At 40.6% G+C, this 15,741-nt stretch overlaps 2 protein-coding genes and 1 pseudogene across 3 annotated transcripts in view; 2 read left to right on the top strand and 1 right to left on the bottom strand.

Annotated features, from left to right (window-relative positions):
• Nucleotides 1–6,216, bottom strand: part of KARS (lysyl-tRNA synthetase) — a 13,950-nt gene extending 7,734 nt beyond the window's left edge. The window contains exons 1-4 of one of the 2 annotated variants that reach the window (XM_006908806.3): nucleotides 6,063–6,210; nucleotides 3,353–3,529; nucleotides 1,614–1,773; nucleotides 480–645 (exon numbers count right to left, since the gene is read on the bottom strand). In XM_006908806.3, coding sequence (XP_006908868.1) covers nucleotides 480–645; nucleotides 1,614–1,773; nucleotides 3,353–3,495 — 469 coding nt within the window. In that variant the 5' untranslated portion in view covers nucleotides 3,496–3,529; nucleotides 6,063–6,210. Of the gene's footprint in view, nucleotides 1–479; nucleotides 646–1,613; nucleotides 1,774–3,352; nucleotides 3,530–6,062 lie in introns of both variants that reach the window. The other variant, XM_006908807.3, reaches the window with a different exon arrangement.
• On the top strand, nucleotides 4,929–5,047 carry LOC112477383 (annotated as a pseudogene).
• A 27-nt stretch (nucleotides 6,217–6,243) lies between the features above and the next one.
• On the top strand, nucleotides 6,244–14,283 carry TERF2IP (TERF2 interacting protein). The gene is made up of 3 exons (XM_006908805.3): nucleotides 6,244–7,005; nucleotides 11,620–11,744; nucleotides 13,063–14,283. The coding sequence occupies exons 1-3, from the start codon at nucleotides 6,339–6,341 to the stop codon at nucleotides 13,459–13,461; spliced, it is 1,191 nt and encodes a 396-aa protein (XP_006908867.1). The 5' UTR covers nucleotides 6,244–6,338; the 3' UTR covers nucleotides 13,462–14,283.
• The last annotated feature ends 1,458 nt before the right edge of the window (nucleotides 14,284–15,741 follow it).

Below are 15,741 nucleotides of genomic sequence, written 5' to 3'. Positions count from 1 at the left end.
AGAAAAACTAAAAGATGAGGTGACATAAAAAAATTAGAAATAAAGTAAAAAATCATTTCAGAAACGAAGATTAAACTAAAATAGTTAATAACATCCCCAAAAGACTCAAAAATACACATTTAAAGGGCACATTGTGTACCTGACAATACTGACCCAGAATGACTAACATCGAGACATAGTTTAGTAAAATTACTGGGCTTTAAAGAAAAAGAAATCTTTTGGGCATTTAGGCAGGGGTTCTCTCTGGGTGTTGGGATCATGGATAATTAAAACTTTCTCTCTTTGCTTCTTTGAATGTTCTAAATTTTCTCAACTAATAGTTTTATTATATTTGGGGTGGGGGGCAAATAAAAGATAGCATTTAACCTTCTATAAATTAAGGCCTACTTGAGAGCAAGATCAACCCAGATCTTCTTTTGTGCTACTGGAGGGGCCTCACTGCTATGGGAGCTCAGCAAACTGCCATGGAGTCTTCCTACCTGCTACCTTTAAGGTGATGTCACTCAGGTGGTCCCCAGGCTGCAGGTGACTGTATTCTTGGATGAAGTGAGTAAGTGAGACATCTACATGGAACTTGTGTGGGTACGGGTCTTCCCCACTGATCTTGAGTTGGTGGACTGCTTGGCTGCGGATCTTGTAGTATTGCTATTTAAATACAAAAGTGAAACGAAAATGCCTTTAAGAATTTGAACTTGGTGGTCAGGCCAGTGGTCCATCTAGCAGAGTAATGGATTATGCCTCAGACTGGCCCCAGTACATTGAGGTTCATTAACCAAGCCGCACACCCCCTCCACCACTGTACCCTTGAAATCACAGGATTGGATACGGAGTGAGATCTGCAAGATTCAACAAAAGGAAAAACTGGAGTCCTGCCTAAAGTAACTAGCCTCATTTGTACAGGTAGCCTGGGTTACCACTCTTCTGGACACATCTGCATGGAGTGTCACTTAACTTCTTTCCCACCCACATCAGACTTTTCTCCAAGGCAGGACCATGGGCCTAGAGGATGTTAAAGAAAGGAATATTCTACAGCAGGGCTCAGCAAACTTTATCTGATGAAACTACTCAATTCTGCTGTTGTAATATGAAAGCAGTTGCAGACATCTGGAAAGAAAGAAAAAAGAAAGAAAAGAAGGGAAGGAAGAGGAGGAGAGGGGAGGGGAGGGGAGACGGGGGGTGGAGAGAGAGTTCTAATACAATTTTCTTTACAATACCAGGGAGGACTGAGATGGTACGCGAAGGGGAGTGGATCTGGCCTGAGGACTAACCACACTTTGCCAATCTTTGGTCCAAACTATACTCTAGCCATTTTTAGGGAGGACTTCCTCTGGGGCTGCTTTAAGGCCCAGCTAGTTCCCAGGAATATTGATTAGTCACTTAAGAGTACTAGATTCTCCCAAATGCCTGTTGGAAATTGATGAGAAAAATGCTCAGGGCCTGTGCTTTGAACCAGATGGAGCAGCAGGCCCTTCCTCATCCTTTTACTGTGACCCAGGGCCCAGTGCCTATTCCAGTTCCTAGTTATCTTCTCAGTCACTGGTCTTAAGGGACTTGCCATATCCCTATCAAAAGCTTCCCTGTGCCCAGCCAGGGTGGTGGTTCAGGGGACTCACGTTTGGGTCCAGGCTCTCCTCCTCTGCACCCACATCATTGTCATTGGTGTGGTTGGTGGCAGCAGCATTGGCCTGGCTTAGTTGTTTCTCACTGAGCTCCTTCTGCTTAGCCTCCTTCTCGGCCACCTTCTTCTCAGCTTTCAGGCGTCTCTTCAGCTCACTGTTGGGAAGATGAAAATGTTCAGTGTGACAGCTGCCTGAAGAGTCCTCTACTATGTCCTGTCCCATGGCCATTTATCAAAAACATGAATAGCCTGAGGGAAATGGTCTTGCCCAGTTCTACACTCCCACCTCTAGTCTCTTAGTCACTAAACTCTATAGGTGAAAGAGACAAAGGGAAAAATAAGCTTAGAATAAAGATGAAAAAGATCTTTCTCTGTGCTTTCCAGTCTGAGGTCCTTGGCATTAGGTCCCACCTAAAATGAACACACCAGGACAAAGAAAATTCTACATATTAGTTTATATTCAGAATAGGAAAAAAGGTTTCCCAGAAAATCAGCAAGATAGGCTTTTTTCAAGCTTATTAGGCTAGGGAGCCCCCTGAGGCCACAGACTAAATCTTAGTTGTTTGGTATCTATCCTCTGTAAAATATGAAGCTCCTTAAATACCAGATCTGATATGATAAGGCAACATCTCCAGCTGAGTGCCAACCCTCCCTACCCCTCTTCAAGGAGTGGTTAGTCTTGGGTGGGGAAGGGTGGCTCTTCAGAGTTCAAGGAGAGAGTCCACTGATAATCTTTCCCTCAGCATTGATCAATGTATTGACAATGGCCTTCAACAACGGCTTCACTCTTCCCACTGGAGCCTGACTGACAACAAACTGGGTAGAACAGTGTACGAAGCAGCATAGTGCAGGGAATAATATACCATTTTTGGAATCAGATTGCCTGAGACTAAATTCTGACACATCTATTATCAGTTATGTTACCCTGGGCAAGTGACTTAACTTCTCTCCACCTGTAAAATGGATAATAGACGATAATAATGTATGTAAAGGGATGACCCTGTCTCTAGCATTTAGTAAGCATGCAAATGTGAGCTGCTCTAAGTATCCCTTACTATCTTAACTCTTCACTCTCTCTGCACCAGGACGGAACTCTTACAGATTTGGTCAAATCCCTCACTATCCACTCTTGGTAATTGTCACCTGAGACTCAAAAAATAAAGTGATTCACACGACTTGGTATTCTCTTAAGATTTGAAACCTTGCTATTTGAACCCATGAACCAAACAGATTTGGGAAGAGGGATACCCTCATTATTCAAATAGAATTAATCATTCTTTCAAACCATCAATAGTGTGCTAAGCCTATTGTGCTATACTTCAGTCAAGGGGCATCTAATCTTATCTGGTTCTTCCTGGCATTAATAAATAATCCTATTCAACTAGGTGTTACTCTTTAAATAAAATCAATTCTAAGGGTAATCCAGAAAGGTTCTGGGGATAGAAATAAGACTAGAAACCAAGTTAACCTCAGGAGCAAACAAATTCCAGAAAGACAAGAAAGACAAAATAATCTACATTAGAAATTCTTTACTCATACACGGTTTTGTTTCAACACTTCTAGAATAAGAACCACTAGCCATCTCAAGACTCTAAGGACTAAGAATTTGAATTGATTAAAGAGAAAAAAGGACTATTGGCTTTCATAGCAGGGCTTTTTGTTTCCTTAGCATAACAGTTAAGGACATGTAAGGGAAGGACTTTTGCTCCCAGAATAAAGGTAATGGGCACCAACCTTCTTTTATTAGAAAGTGGCTTGTCCTTGTGAAGCGTTCTGAAAGGAGCAAGTTGCCACAGCTGCAGCTCCCTCTGCCCCAACTGTGCCCAGGTTTGGCGCAGGGACTCCCTAACAAGCCTTACAGCAGCTTGCGTCAACATGGCAGAACACCCTGGAACTAATGATTACCACCACCTAACGGGAAACACAGAGATGTAGTGTCAGTTGGGACAGACAGTATATACACACCCAACCAGCACGCCTACTCTTTATGGGTTGGGGGGAGGGGGAGGTTGTAAAACCTTTTAGTGTAACATTTTACTTAAGACTCTCTTAACTGACAGCAACTCCTAACACTCACTCTGCAGCAACTGTAACTGAACGTATTCAGTCCTGGCTATGGTACAAAATGCATATCTGGAATCAAAAGTCAATAGCAAATCAATCACTAGCTTACAGGTAGAAATGATCATGACAGTCTAGAAAACATGAGACAGGACATAAAGCAGTGTTTCTGAAGCCCTTGACATGGGGTTTTCTCTACTGGCACTGGAGAAGCACTCTGCAGCAACTGTAACTGAACGTATTCAGTCCTGGCTATGGTACAAAATGCATATCTGGAATCAAAAGTCAATAGCAAATCAATCACTAGCTTACAGGTAGAAATGATCATGACAGTCTAGAAAACATGAGACAGGACATAAAGCAGTGTTTCTGAAGCCCTTGACATGGGGTTTTCTCTACTGGCACTTCTGAAATATGAAATATCATTATCAATTGCGAACTCTCATGAAGCTAAAAGCAAGCCACGCAAAAGCACCTCTGAATCAAAGATAAGACTTCTTTGGAGGTCTAGGAATAAGGAGGAAAGAAGAATTTCTGAAAGGGTCTTAGACTACATTACAATGGAAAGCAACAGAGTCACAGGGATAGCATTCTTTACTGCATTCAAATTTGGCCTTTCATTTGGAAATGAGCCACCTGTCAGGCAGCCCATGTTTATAAACTTGGAGAAAATAGCTGGTATAAAATGGTCTTAAGAGTGAGATCAAGGAAGTTACAAGACCAATTAAGAAGTAGAAGAAAATGCTAATAATAAAATGATTTTAGCCCATGGTCACTAGAGTAATATAGAACATCAATACCAAATTCTTTTAGACAAAATGAAGTACGGTGCAATCAGTATAAAGAGCTTGAGCTGTGGAGTTTGATTTTAGATCTCTGCTCCAGAGCTTTGGATCAGTGATGGATCATACTTTAGGTATGCACACTTCGGCAATGTATTTAATCACCTGGAGTCTCATTTTATATTTAGCAATGTATTTAATCACCCGGAGCCTCATTTTATTCAATTGAAAACTAGACATTTAACACTTTCTTTGCAAGATTATTGAGATTAGACAAAATTTGTATAGTTCTAGCACAGTGCCTGACACACAAAAGCTGCTTTAAAAGGTGGTAGTTGTAATTAATCTAAGAAAAGTCAGCAGAAGAAAACTGGCCAGTTTTCCTCAATTTACCTTAAAATCGTACTCTCAAGTGGAGACCTTGCTTAGGAGGTGTCTGTGATTTACAATACTAAGTTCATTTACTTGTCTATGGCCATGCCACCCTGAATGTGCCAGATCTCATCTGATCTCGGAAGCTAAGCAGGGTCAGGCCTGGCTAGTGCTTGGATGGGAGACCACCTAGGAAGACCAGGCGCTGTAGGCATTAAAAAAAAAACAACAACATACAACTAAGTTTATTTATTGATGTAAGTGCATCAGTAAAAAGTGCAATCAATTTTCCCAAAGGCAGAAGTCCAAGACTAGATTCCAAACATAAAAATCCATCAAACATTCTCAAGGCAACATATTAGGGTGCTAGCAAATCATAAATTTTGGTATTTCCTCTTATGTGAGTGTAATTCTATCAGCGTTCAGCAAGAGCCCTAACACACTAAAACAGCCATTACCTGTAATGAACTAACTTCTCTCTTATACCTCTGGAATGGTACTATTCATTTCAGGTACCTTCTTTGGGAGTATTGAGAAAACTCACTCAAATCACTGCTTATGTTCTGTGAAGAACTCCAGTTAAGAGGGTGTGTAGTATGTAGAGAATATAAGACATAGTTAAAGAGAGGCTAATCTTTATTTGTTTATATTTATCTTCACATTCCAAGGATTTGGGAGGATTAACAAAGATATATCCAGTAATGCTAAAGACAGCTTGCTATACCTGGCTGATAGTCCCTACTGCTAGACATTGGTCATTCCCTCAATACTCACAGATCCTTTGAATAACCCATATGGATAAGCGCGCGACAGTTTTAGAACTAATAAGGTTCAGAATGGCCTTAGTGAGGCCAAGAAAAATTTAAGTCTTTCTGAAAAGCTAGGGTATTTAAAATATTTCTCCAATCTCCTTATCAAGGTGTGGCTCAATAACAAAATACGCATTTCTCGGAAGAAACGGGGGGATTAAGTTTCGCTTTTCATTTACCTCTCAGTTCTCCGCTTTCTCTTACTCCAGAAGTACGACGGGGGGAGACCCCGCCAGCTCTGGACCCCAGGAAGCTCTGGGGGATGTAGTTTCGGGACGTAGCGTGTACGTCCCAGCGTATCCGTACTCGCTAAAACCAGCAGGAAGGCCCCCGGGACAGCCGCCTCGGCCAGTCCCTCGAGGCACTCCTAGCCTGGACTCTCTGGCCGCAAAGGCCTTACCGACCCGCAGCGACACTTACTTTTTGCTCAGTTTGGGCTCACCGCCGTCCACATTCACCTCAGCCGCCAGCATCGCAGCCATCTCTGCAAAAGGACGGACATGAAAGGAATGAGGGTCTTACCACAATTTCCAGGTCACGGCTGAAAGCCCCGCCTCTTCCGGGGAGAGGGGGCGGGCACTTTCGTGCGCTGCCGTCGCGCAGGCGCAGTGCGTGGTTTCGCGGTCTCGGCGTCTGGAGCGGTAGCGTAGTTATCTGCTCTCTAGTCGCTCAACTCTAGCTCTTCGGGCGTTACCTATGGCGGAGGCAATGGATCTGGGCAAAGACCCCAACGGGCCCACCCATTCCTCGACTCTGTTCGTGAGGGAAGATGGCAGCTCCATGTCTTTCTACGTGCGTCCCAGCCCGGCGAAGCGCCGACTCTCGACCCTCATCCTGCACGGTGGCGGTACCCTGTGCCGGGTGCAGGAGCCCGGGGCCGTTCTGCTGGCCCAGCCCGGAGAGGCGGCGGCCGAGGCCTCGGGCGACTTCATCTCCACGCAGTACATTCTAGACTGCGTGGAGCGCAACGAGAGGCTCGACCTGGAGGCCTATCGGCTGGGCCTGGCCCCGGCGGCCTCACAAGCCAAGTCGGGGGCTCCGGCCGAGGGCGTCGCCACAGCGGAGCCCGAGCGGCAGCTTCACACGGGTCGGATCGCCTTCACGGACGCGGACGACGTGGCCATCTTGACCTACGTGAAGGAAAATGCCCGCTCGAGCAGCTCTGTCACGGGCAACGCCTTGTGGAAAGCGATGGAGAAAAGCTCGCTCACCCAGCACTCGTGGCAGTCCCTGAAGGACCGCTACTTAAAGCACCTGCGGGGCCAGGAGCATAAGTACTTGTTGGGGGACGCCCCAGTGAGCCCTTCCTCCCAGAAACTGAAGCGCAAAGCTGAGGAGGACGCGGAGGCCGCTGATAGCGGGGGTGAGACCTGCTGCTAACCAACGGGCCCCTCTGCTCTCACCTGTGCTGGTGTGGGCGGGGCGTCTTTCCCTTTTCCTGGCGTCCATTTTGGCGTCTTCCGTAACTTTTGCCTGGCCCTTCCCCCTTTCGACGTCTGGGTTAAATTTGCACCATTTTCTAATCTCTAATTTCCAATAACTAGGATATCGACATGGTTCGCTATCCAAATGGTACAAAAAGGGTAGTGTATGTAGAAAATTTTTTACCCACAAACTATCCAGTTTTGTTCCCCAGAGGTAGCGGGCAAATCAGCTTCTTGGGTGTTTTCAGAGATGAGACTCATGTTAATTATTGAATTATAGTTGAAATACAATATATTACTTTCAGGTGTACAAAAGTTATTACAATATTATTAACTACATTCCTATGCCGTACATTATGTCGTTCAATGTAAAAAATATATATTTTGTAGCTGGAAGTTTACCTCTTAATCTTCACCTGTTTCGCCTCCCCTCTGACAACCACTAGTTTTAAAAATATCCTTTATTCAGGTAGATTCAGTATAAACAGTTTTAAAGACATACTGGATCAGTTTATTTTCCTGTTTTGGCTTAACGTGTGTTCATGTAAGAAGGCTTCTTGGTTTCATGAGTGAAGTGAATTTTTGACGCAATTGAGTTAAATGTCGAGATTCAAGTGGAGTTAGGACACTGTGCAGAGCCATTAAGATGCTTCATTTTTGATATTATGGCTATTGACTACTTAAGTTGTCAAACCTTTTGTTTAAAGAAGCATGCTTTTCCCTCACTTCTCTTTCCTTGTCTGGCAATTCCTTGTAACAGTTGAAGTCTGGGCAGGTGAAATCTATTTCTCCTGTCGAATATGCTTAGTAGGAATTTTGTTTTTGGTAAAAATGACATGTTAGATTTATTCATTCAACAGATATTTGAGTGCCAGACACTTATCCTGCTGGGATATAACAAAAGTAAAAGTCCCTGTGGTCATGGAGCTTAATATGCTAGCTGGGACGTGGTAAGTGCTATAGAGAAAAAATCAGGGTAAAGGTTGGGGAGGAGGTGGTTTTCTATAAGGTAAGAAGGAAAAGTCACTATGATAAGCTGATATTTGAGCAGAGACCAAAAGAAATGAAAGAGTAAGCCAGGTGGTTATCTGAGGAAGAGTGTTCCAGGTAGTGAGAATAAATGCAAAAGTCCCGAGGTGGAAATATGGTTGGTGTGTTCTTGGAGCAACGAAGATCAGTGTGGCTGGAATGGAGTAAGCAAGAGGGAGAATTCTAGGAGAGAGGACAGGGCTAGGAGTATCATCGGAGTAGATCATGTAGGGCCTTGCTTTTAAATCAGTGATGTTAGGATTACTTGCAAGCCATTTGAAACTTGGAACAAGATTAATCTGAATTCACCCAACTCAATATTTAATAATTAGCTATTTAAAAGTAAAAACTAAAGTCCTAAAATGACTAAGACGTACATATACTTTTTGGTATTAGCGTGATGATATTCCTGAAACCAAGAACAATTAAAGTTTTATGTATCTGATTACTTAAAATTAAAAGCGTCTTGTGATAGAGCAAACTGCAAAAATACTCTCAATACATTGCAACAGTTGGTTTCCTTAATGTCCAGAGAGCTTGCAGAAGTTAGTAACTGAAAGAAAAACTAGTAGAAAAATAAGGAAAGGAAATGGAACAGGAAGTTTATAGAAAAGGAAATAGATGGCCAATAAATGCAGAAATACCGATACCGAGTATAAAAGCAAACGATCCTGAACAGCGAACCAGATAGCCATGCCCAGACTTTTGACTCATGGAAATTGTGAAATAATGTGTATATTGTTTTTTAAAACAGGAAACCAGAACAAAAGAAATGTCATGTTTTATCAGATTGGCAAAAATTAACAAAATGAGTAATATCCAAAGTTAGTGAGGTATGTGAAAACAAGTACGCTCTTACATTGTTAATAGAAGGAAATTGGTAGAATTTCTTGAAGGGCATTTTGAAAACATCTAATGATGTTTAAAATGCATGTTTCCTTAAACATGACAATATTGCTTCTAGGAAGTTTATCCTACAGCTGTACTTAGTACTAAAGGGTATATAGGGAAAAGTAAATCTCCCTGCCATAAACCTCTTCCACTGGTTTCTCTCCCAGAGCAAACACTACTATCATCCTTGTTTTGTGTCTTTTTCTGCTTATAATAATATTAGCACACTAGAAATCAGTTTGTTTTGCAGTTCGCTTTTTTTTAAACTTAATAGATCTTGAAGTCTTCTTGTGTGCATTGCTTTGCCTCATTCTTCATTGATTGCATTGTATTATGTGACTGAACCATAATTTATTCATTTTATAGAAAATTTTGAACATTTACAAAAGTAGAGTAGTATAATGAACCATGATGCATGTACCCATCACCCACTTTAACCTGATTATAGTTCATGGCCAATTTTTTTCATCTATATTTTTCTATCCAGACTTTTGGGATTATTTTGAAGCAGATGTCAGGCATCATACCATTTTATCTATTTCAGCACCTATCTAAAAGATAAGACTTTTTTTAATTACTATTTTTTAAATTAAAGAAAATTGACTTATTTTTGTGTGCATGTTATGCATTTTTATTTATTTATTTTTAATGCCTGTAGCACCCGGTCTTGTAGGTAGTCTCCCATCCAAGTACTAACCGGGCCCGACTCCACTTAGCTTCCGAGATCAGACGAGTTTGGGCGTGTTTAGGGTGGCATGGCCGTAGACCATTTTATGCATTTTTAAAATGTGTTTTTTATGCGACAGCATGGATGGACAAGACCTAGAGGGCATTATGCCTAGTGAAATAAGTCAGAGAAAGACAAATACCATATGAGTTCACTTATATGTGGAATCTAAAGAACAAACAAACAAAACAGAAACAGATTCATACAGAGAACAAACTGATGGTTGTCAGGTGGGGGGCATTGGGGGGCTGGATGAAAAAGGTGAAGGGATTAAGAAGTACAAATTGGTAGGTAGAAAATGGTCATGCAGAGGCGAGGTACAGCATGGGGAATATAGTCAATGTAACTATGGTGCTAGGTGGGTACTAGACTTATTGGGTATATAATTATTTGTAAATTATATACATGTCTAACTACTAAGCTGTCTGTACACCTGAAATGAATATAAAATAATATTGAATGTCAACTGTAATTGAAAAATAAAAATTAAAAATTTATTGTAAATTCTATATATAATACATAAAATTTGCCACTTTCACCATTTTAAAGTGTTTAGTGGCCTTAAGTACATTCATACTGTCAGGCAACCGTCATTACCATTTATCTCCAGAACTTTTTGATCTCCCAAAAACTGAAACTTACATCTGTTTAACACTAACTCCCCATTTCTCCCTTCCCCCAGCCCCTGACAAACACCATTCTACCTTCTACAAATTTGATGTCTCTAGGTACCTTATATAAGTGGAATTATACGATATTTGTCCTTTTGTGTCTGATTTATTTAACTTAGCATAATGTGTCGTGTCAGACTTCATTCCTTGTTAAGAGTGAATATTCTATTGTATGTATACACCACATTTTATCAGTTCATCCATTGATGGACATTGGGTTATTTTTGTCTCTTGGCTAATGTGAATAATGCTGCAATATGAGTACTGTAATAACCTGTTTGAGACCCTGTTTTTATTTTGGGAGAGTATATACCCAGAAATGGTATTGCTGGATCATGATAATTTTATGTTTAATATTTGGGGAATTGCCATACCATTTTATAGTTATATGTTTTAACACATGTATAGGTTTGTGTAACCACACCAAAAATTAGGATACAGAACAGTTCTATCATGAAAAAACTTCCTCTTGCTGCCCCTTAATAGTCAGTTTTTGTTAAGTGGAAAAGAGAGCAAAATCCTAAGAGAACAAAGTAAAGGGAGACGAGGAGGATGTTTAGCTTTAGGGGGCTCTCCTTTCTGTAGATGGTATGTGGTAGATTGTAGTGTGCCCCTAGATGTTCCTTCAGCATCTGAGAGAGCTGACTTGCCCAAAGTCCTGTCATCTTAGGACGGCTACCTAGTATCCAGTGACTGATCTACGTAGAGTTCTAAGTCTTGGCCCTCATGCCCCAACTTGGTCAACTCTGAAAGACCTTTCTAGCTTCAGCTGAGGCCTTGTTGGCACTCTTTCACAGCTCAGCTTTTCTGTCTGCCCATCCTGCTTGCTTTTCATTATGAGTTTTCCCAGGCACACTCCCTAATAAACACCTTCCATATTAATCTCCACCTCAGGATCTGGTTCCCAGAGAACCCAATTTATTGCCCAGTTTTGTTAATTTGCAAAATCTATCAATACAAAGCAAAAAATGAATTAATCTTGAAGAGTGGGGTTTTTTTTACATATCAGAACCTAGTAAAATTATCACCATTTGGATAGTACAACTTTCTAGAAGAAAGAGTAGAAATTGTTGCACATGCATATTTTGTTTTACTCTTCTGATCAAAATCAGATGTCTTCTAACAGAAAAAAATAGTTCAGGCTCTCTCTTGGTCTAGAGCTCACAGCATGCACTATTTTTTTTTGATTTCTGTAAAAGAGGCTCATTCTAATCTGGTACTGTTCTCTTTACTAGAACCGCAGAATAAGAGAACTCCCAACTTGCCTGAAGAAGAATTTGTAAAGGAGGAGATCCAGGAGAATGAAGAAGCAGTTAAAAAGATGCTTATAGAAGCCACTCGAGAGTTTGAGGAGGTTGTGGTATGTTAACTAGATTTAATTATTTTATTCATACCTCTATTCTTCTTTGATGTTGGTCATCCCATCTACCCTTTTTATACACTCGAGACCTAGAAAGGTAAAAGAGAAGTTCAGGATGGAGGAGGAAAATGGAAAGTGGGACTGATCTAGGTTCTAGGTATGTAGCTTTTAGTTTTTTGGCTGGCAAGCTTGACGGGGAGAGGTAGAAAAGTTGGGGAGAATTATTTTTAAAACACTATAAAGCATCCCATTATGAGTACTTTCATCTTAGTGTAAGTTTTTCAAAGTGAGGATGATTTATGTTTTAAAAATATGGACCATAAACATAATTTTTAAAAGACTTTTTTAATCAAGCGAGTTTAGTTTTTGTGTATTTAGAGCTCTTTTGGAATTTTTTTTAGCTCTTCCATATTCAGTCTAGCTTCTAATACTCCATTAGAATCCCATATTTAATAGAGAAAGGCAGGAGCCATAAAATATGAGTAATTTAAAAAATTCAAATTGTATATTCCTATCTTCTCCAAGAAAAAGGATCTTTTAAATTAACTTTTCTTATTAACATAGAAAAATGGTTAGACCTCAGTCTTAAACAAGAAAATAAGTTTCTGTAATCAGTGAGTGAAGAAATGCATAGGAATTGGTAGAATTTAGGAATTATTGCCTTTTATAGTCTGAATTTTATTATTTGATATTTGGTTAATTTCCCGTAAACTTTCGAACGCTCTCATCAACTCTCAAACATGGTCTGCATAGGTGTCTTCTCACCTAACATGCTTTGTAATGTGTCTGAATGTAGTGTAGCTTGGAGGCTCTAGTATAATCATACAGCTGTGTATTTTGAGTACTTATGTGCAGGCATTGGTTGGCACTGGGGATGTAATGATGAGCAAAATATATAATTCTTGCCCTTATGGAGCTTATAATCTGGGAATGAAGTCATACTTATAACAAATAATCTAATATACACATGTACACGTACATGTGTGCTTATACATGTTTTTCATATTCCGTGTAGCTTCTAGTGTTCAATTGGAATATTGTGGTTAATTACACATTCACATGCACTCACATATAACCATCACCTGTGCACACACTCTTGCCCTGTCACATACATACATATATATACACATACATACACGTATACACACACATCTAAGTTGAATAAATGTAAGAAGGAACATGGCATATTAGAGAAATTGACAGAATTCCAGTATGATTGGAGTGAAAAGGGCAAGAGGTAGTAGTTGGGAGAGACCAGACATTGGAAGATTGTTTGTGATTTGGCAGTTAGACTGGTCTTATTCATCAATTTCTCTAGGTGGAGGAGAGCCCAGATTTTGAAATACACATAACAATGTGTGATGATGATCCACCCACACCTGAGGAAGACTCAGAAACCCAGCCTGATGAGGAGGAAGAAGAAGAAGAAAAAGTTTCTCCGCCAGAGGTGGGAGCTGCCATTAAGATCATCCGGCAGTTAATGGAAAAGTTTAACTTGGATCTGTCAACAGTTACACAGGCCTTCCTGAAAAATAGTGGTGAGCTGGAGGCTACTACCTCCTTTTTAGAGTCTGGTCAGAGGGCTGATGGGTATCCCATTTGGTCCCGACAGGATGACTTAGATTTACAAAAAGATGATGAGGTTACCCGAGATGCATTGGTCAAAAAATTTGGTGCTCAGAATGTAGCTCGAAGGATTGAATTCCGAAAGAAATAATTGGCAAGAAAATGAGAAACAGAAGATGGCAGATGAGGTGGTAAAAACAATTTGTGACCATTGAACTTTAGAGATTATTATGTTGGAACCGACACTTGTCTTCTGACCAATGCTGTCATTGCTCTGTGAGTCCTAGATTTTGTAGCTAAGCAGAGTTGTGTAGGAGGATAAAAATAAAAGTAATTGGATATATTTAGAGCTATCCTTGGCAGTATCAGTTTGTTTATGAAGGGAAAATCTAAAGCAGAAAGAGGTTGGCCCATGTAGTAGTAATCCTTTTCTGGCATGGAACCCCTGTTATATTGGTGACAGGTGCTAGTGATGAAGTCAGTGGAGGAAAATTAGGAGACAGGTCTTTTCAGGCAACATGAATAAAGAGCTTCCTAATTATTTGTAGAAGCTTCTCTAGATTGTGATAGATTTCAAATCAAGAATCTAGAAATATAGAAAGATTTCATTACAAGACATCAAACATGGACTATGCCAAACCCTTGCATTCCCTGTCCCCCCCACCCCCCAAACCCCAAACTCTGATTTCTAAACTACTCTGAAAACTCCATATTCCCTTTGCTAACTTAGTGTTTGGGGACCTTGCTCTTTGGCTCTTCTTTTCTTTGAGTCCCTGTCAGTCATGTCTCTAGCACATGTTTCTCTTTCTACTGCCCAGTTTTGTTTAAAATGCACACAAAACCTTAGTCTCATAGTCTTACTTGGTTACTAGAAATGTGTTTTTATTTATTGAGGATAGTTTTGTGCTAAGTCTGTGTTAGATTTTTGTTGTGTTGCTTTTGTTATTTAAAATAAATAGAACTTTGTATTTGAGTCTCCAACAAGTGTTTTCTTTGATTGTATTCACAAAACCTTTTAGGTATAAAACTCATAAAGGAACAGACATTTTTGGCTCTTATTAGATAAATAGTAAAGTGCTTCCATTTTAGAATAGGCCATTAGAAAGCTGCTAGTTCTTCTGGTTGGAGCAAAGAGAAGATCTGCATCAAGAACTGTGAAAGATGGACAAATAAGGTGAACTGCTGAAAGCCAAAGGGGAGAGAAGCCAATCAGGAACCGTCAGTGTGTAACAAGTGTCAGTGCCCCACCCATATTCCCTGGGCAGTCACCATTCTAGCATATGCCACTAACAGGAGTTCTGTTGCAAGCACCTGCATGAGGCTTTCTGCTTGAAGAGCTATAGAGTGGCTTTCTGCAAGTGGTGCATGAGAAGTAGAGGTTGCATACCCAGCTTCCTTGCTGACCAGAGAAATGACACAACTGAATATGTATTTGAGAATTACCCTGTGATTGGGATTGTGGTTTCCATGCCATCTTTCAGAGGTCCTCAGTAGAAATAAACATAGTTGCTCTCAGTGGTGATTGGTTTATGAACGTGCCCTGTATAAGCTTTCTTCTCTTGTCTCACGTCCCTACTTACGTATCAGTGCATCCTGGAATCACCAGTTACACACAAATTCTTTTTTTAGAGTCTGCTTCTGGGGGAACCCAGCCTAAATCAAAGTGCTTAACCTGTCCCTGTTCCTTAGCATGTTAGAAAGGTAAACCACTCCCAGTAGTAACTAGCTTGCTACAGGAGTAATTCTTGAATGGAGGTTGTGAAGGTTGGGTGGTGGGCATTTGTTTAAAACATGTTCTCCATTCTGAAATGACTCTAGGGTGGTTGAAAATTACCGCTTTAAATGTGAAATAGATATGTCATCTAGGATGTCTGCACCTTAGTAAAGTTACCACAGCCAATTGGTTTTATAGGCCTAGAAATTGGTTTTCTCAAAGCAATTGCAAAAGGGTCTGATTTATATCCAGATTTCCAAAAGACATGTTTTAGACCAAAACAGCAACGTATAGTGCTCATAAACCACTAACTTTCAAATGTCTGGTTTTGAAATTGCTCTGGTCATTTCATCTCTTGGAAATACGTAGGGAAACATCCAGAAGTATTTTTGGGGAGCACAAACCTAAGCAAGGAAAACAAGTTAGATCTTAATGATGAATGACATTGAGTTATGGTTACATTAGTTCCAAAGACCAGCTGTTCAAGTCCTAAAGTTGCGATACCTCTCCCTGAAGCTGCCAGATTCTTGTTTGGGTTTTCTTTTCTTGACCTCATGAGTCAAGCTTTTCTGCTTGTGCTCTGGAAGACATCGTTCAACTCATTTTAGCTCTTGAATTCTGGGCCTTCATCACAGTTACCCCCACCCTTCGCTTCTGAGACTTTCTAGGCCTTAACTTGTACCACTTAGTGGTAGAGGCATCTTTTTCTGTCTCCTC

This window comes from Pteropus alecto, unplaced genomic scaffold, assembly GCF_000325575.1.
Source record: "Pteropus alecto unplaced genomic scaffold, ASM32557v1 scaffold123, whole genome shotgun sequence".
NCBI classification, from domain to species: Eukaryota; Metazoa; Chordata; class Mammalia; order Chiroptera; family Pteropodidae; genus Pteropus; species Pteropus alecto.
This window is presented reverse-complemented; position numbering and strand designations above follow the sequence as displayed.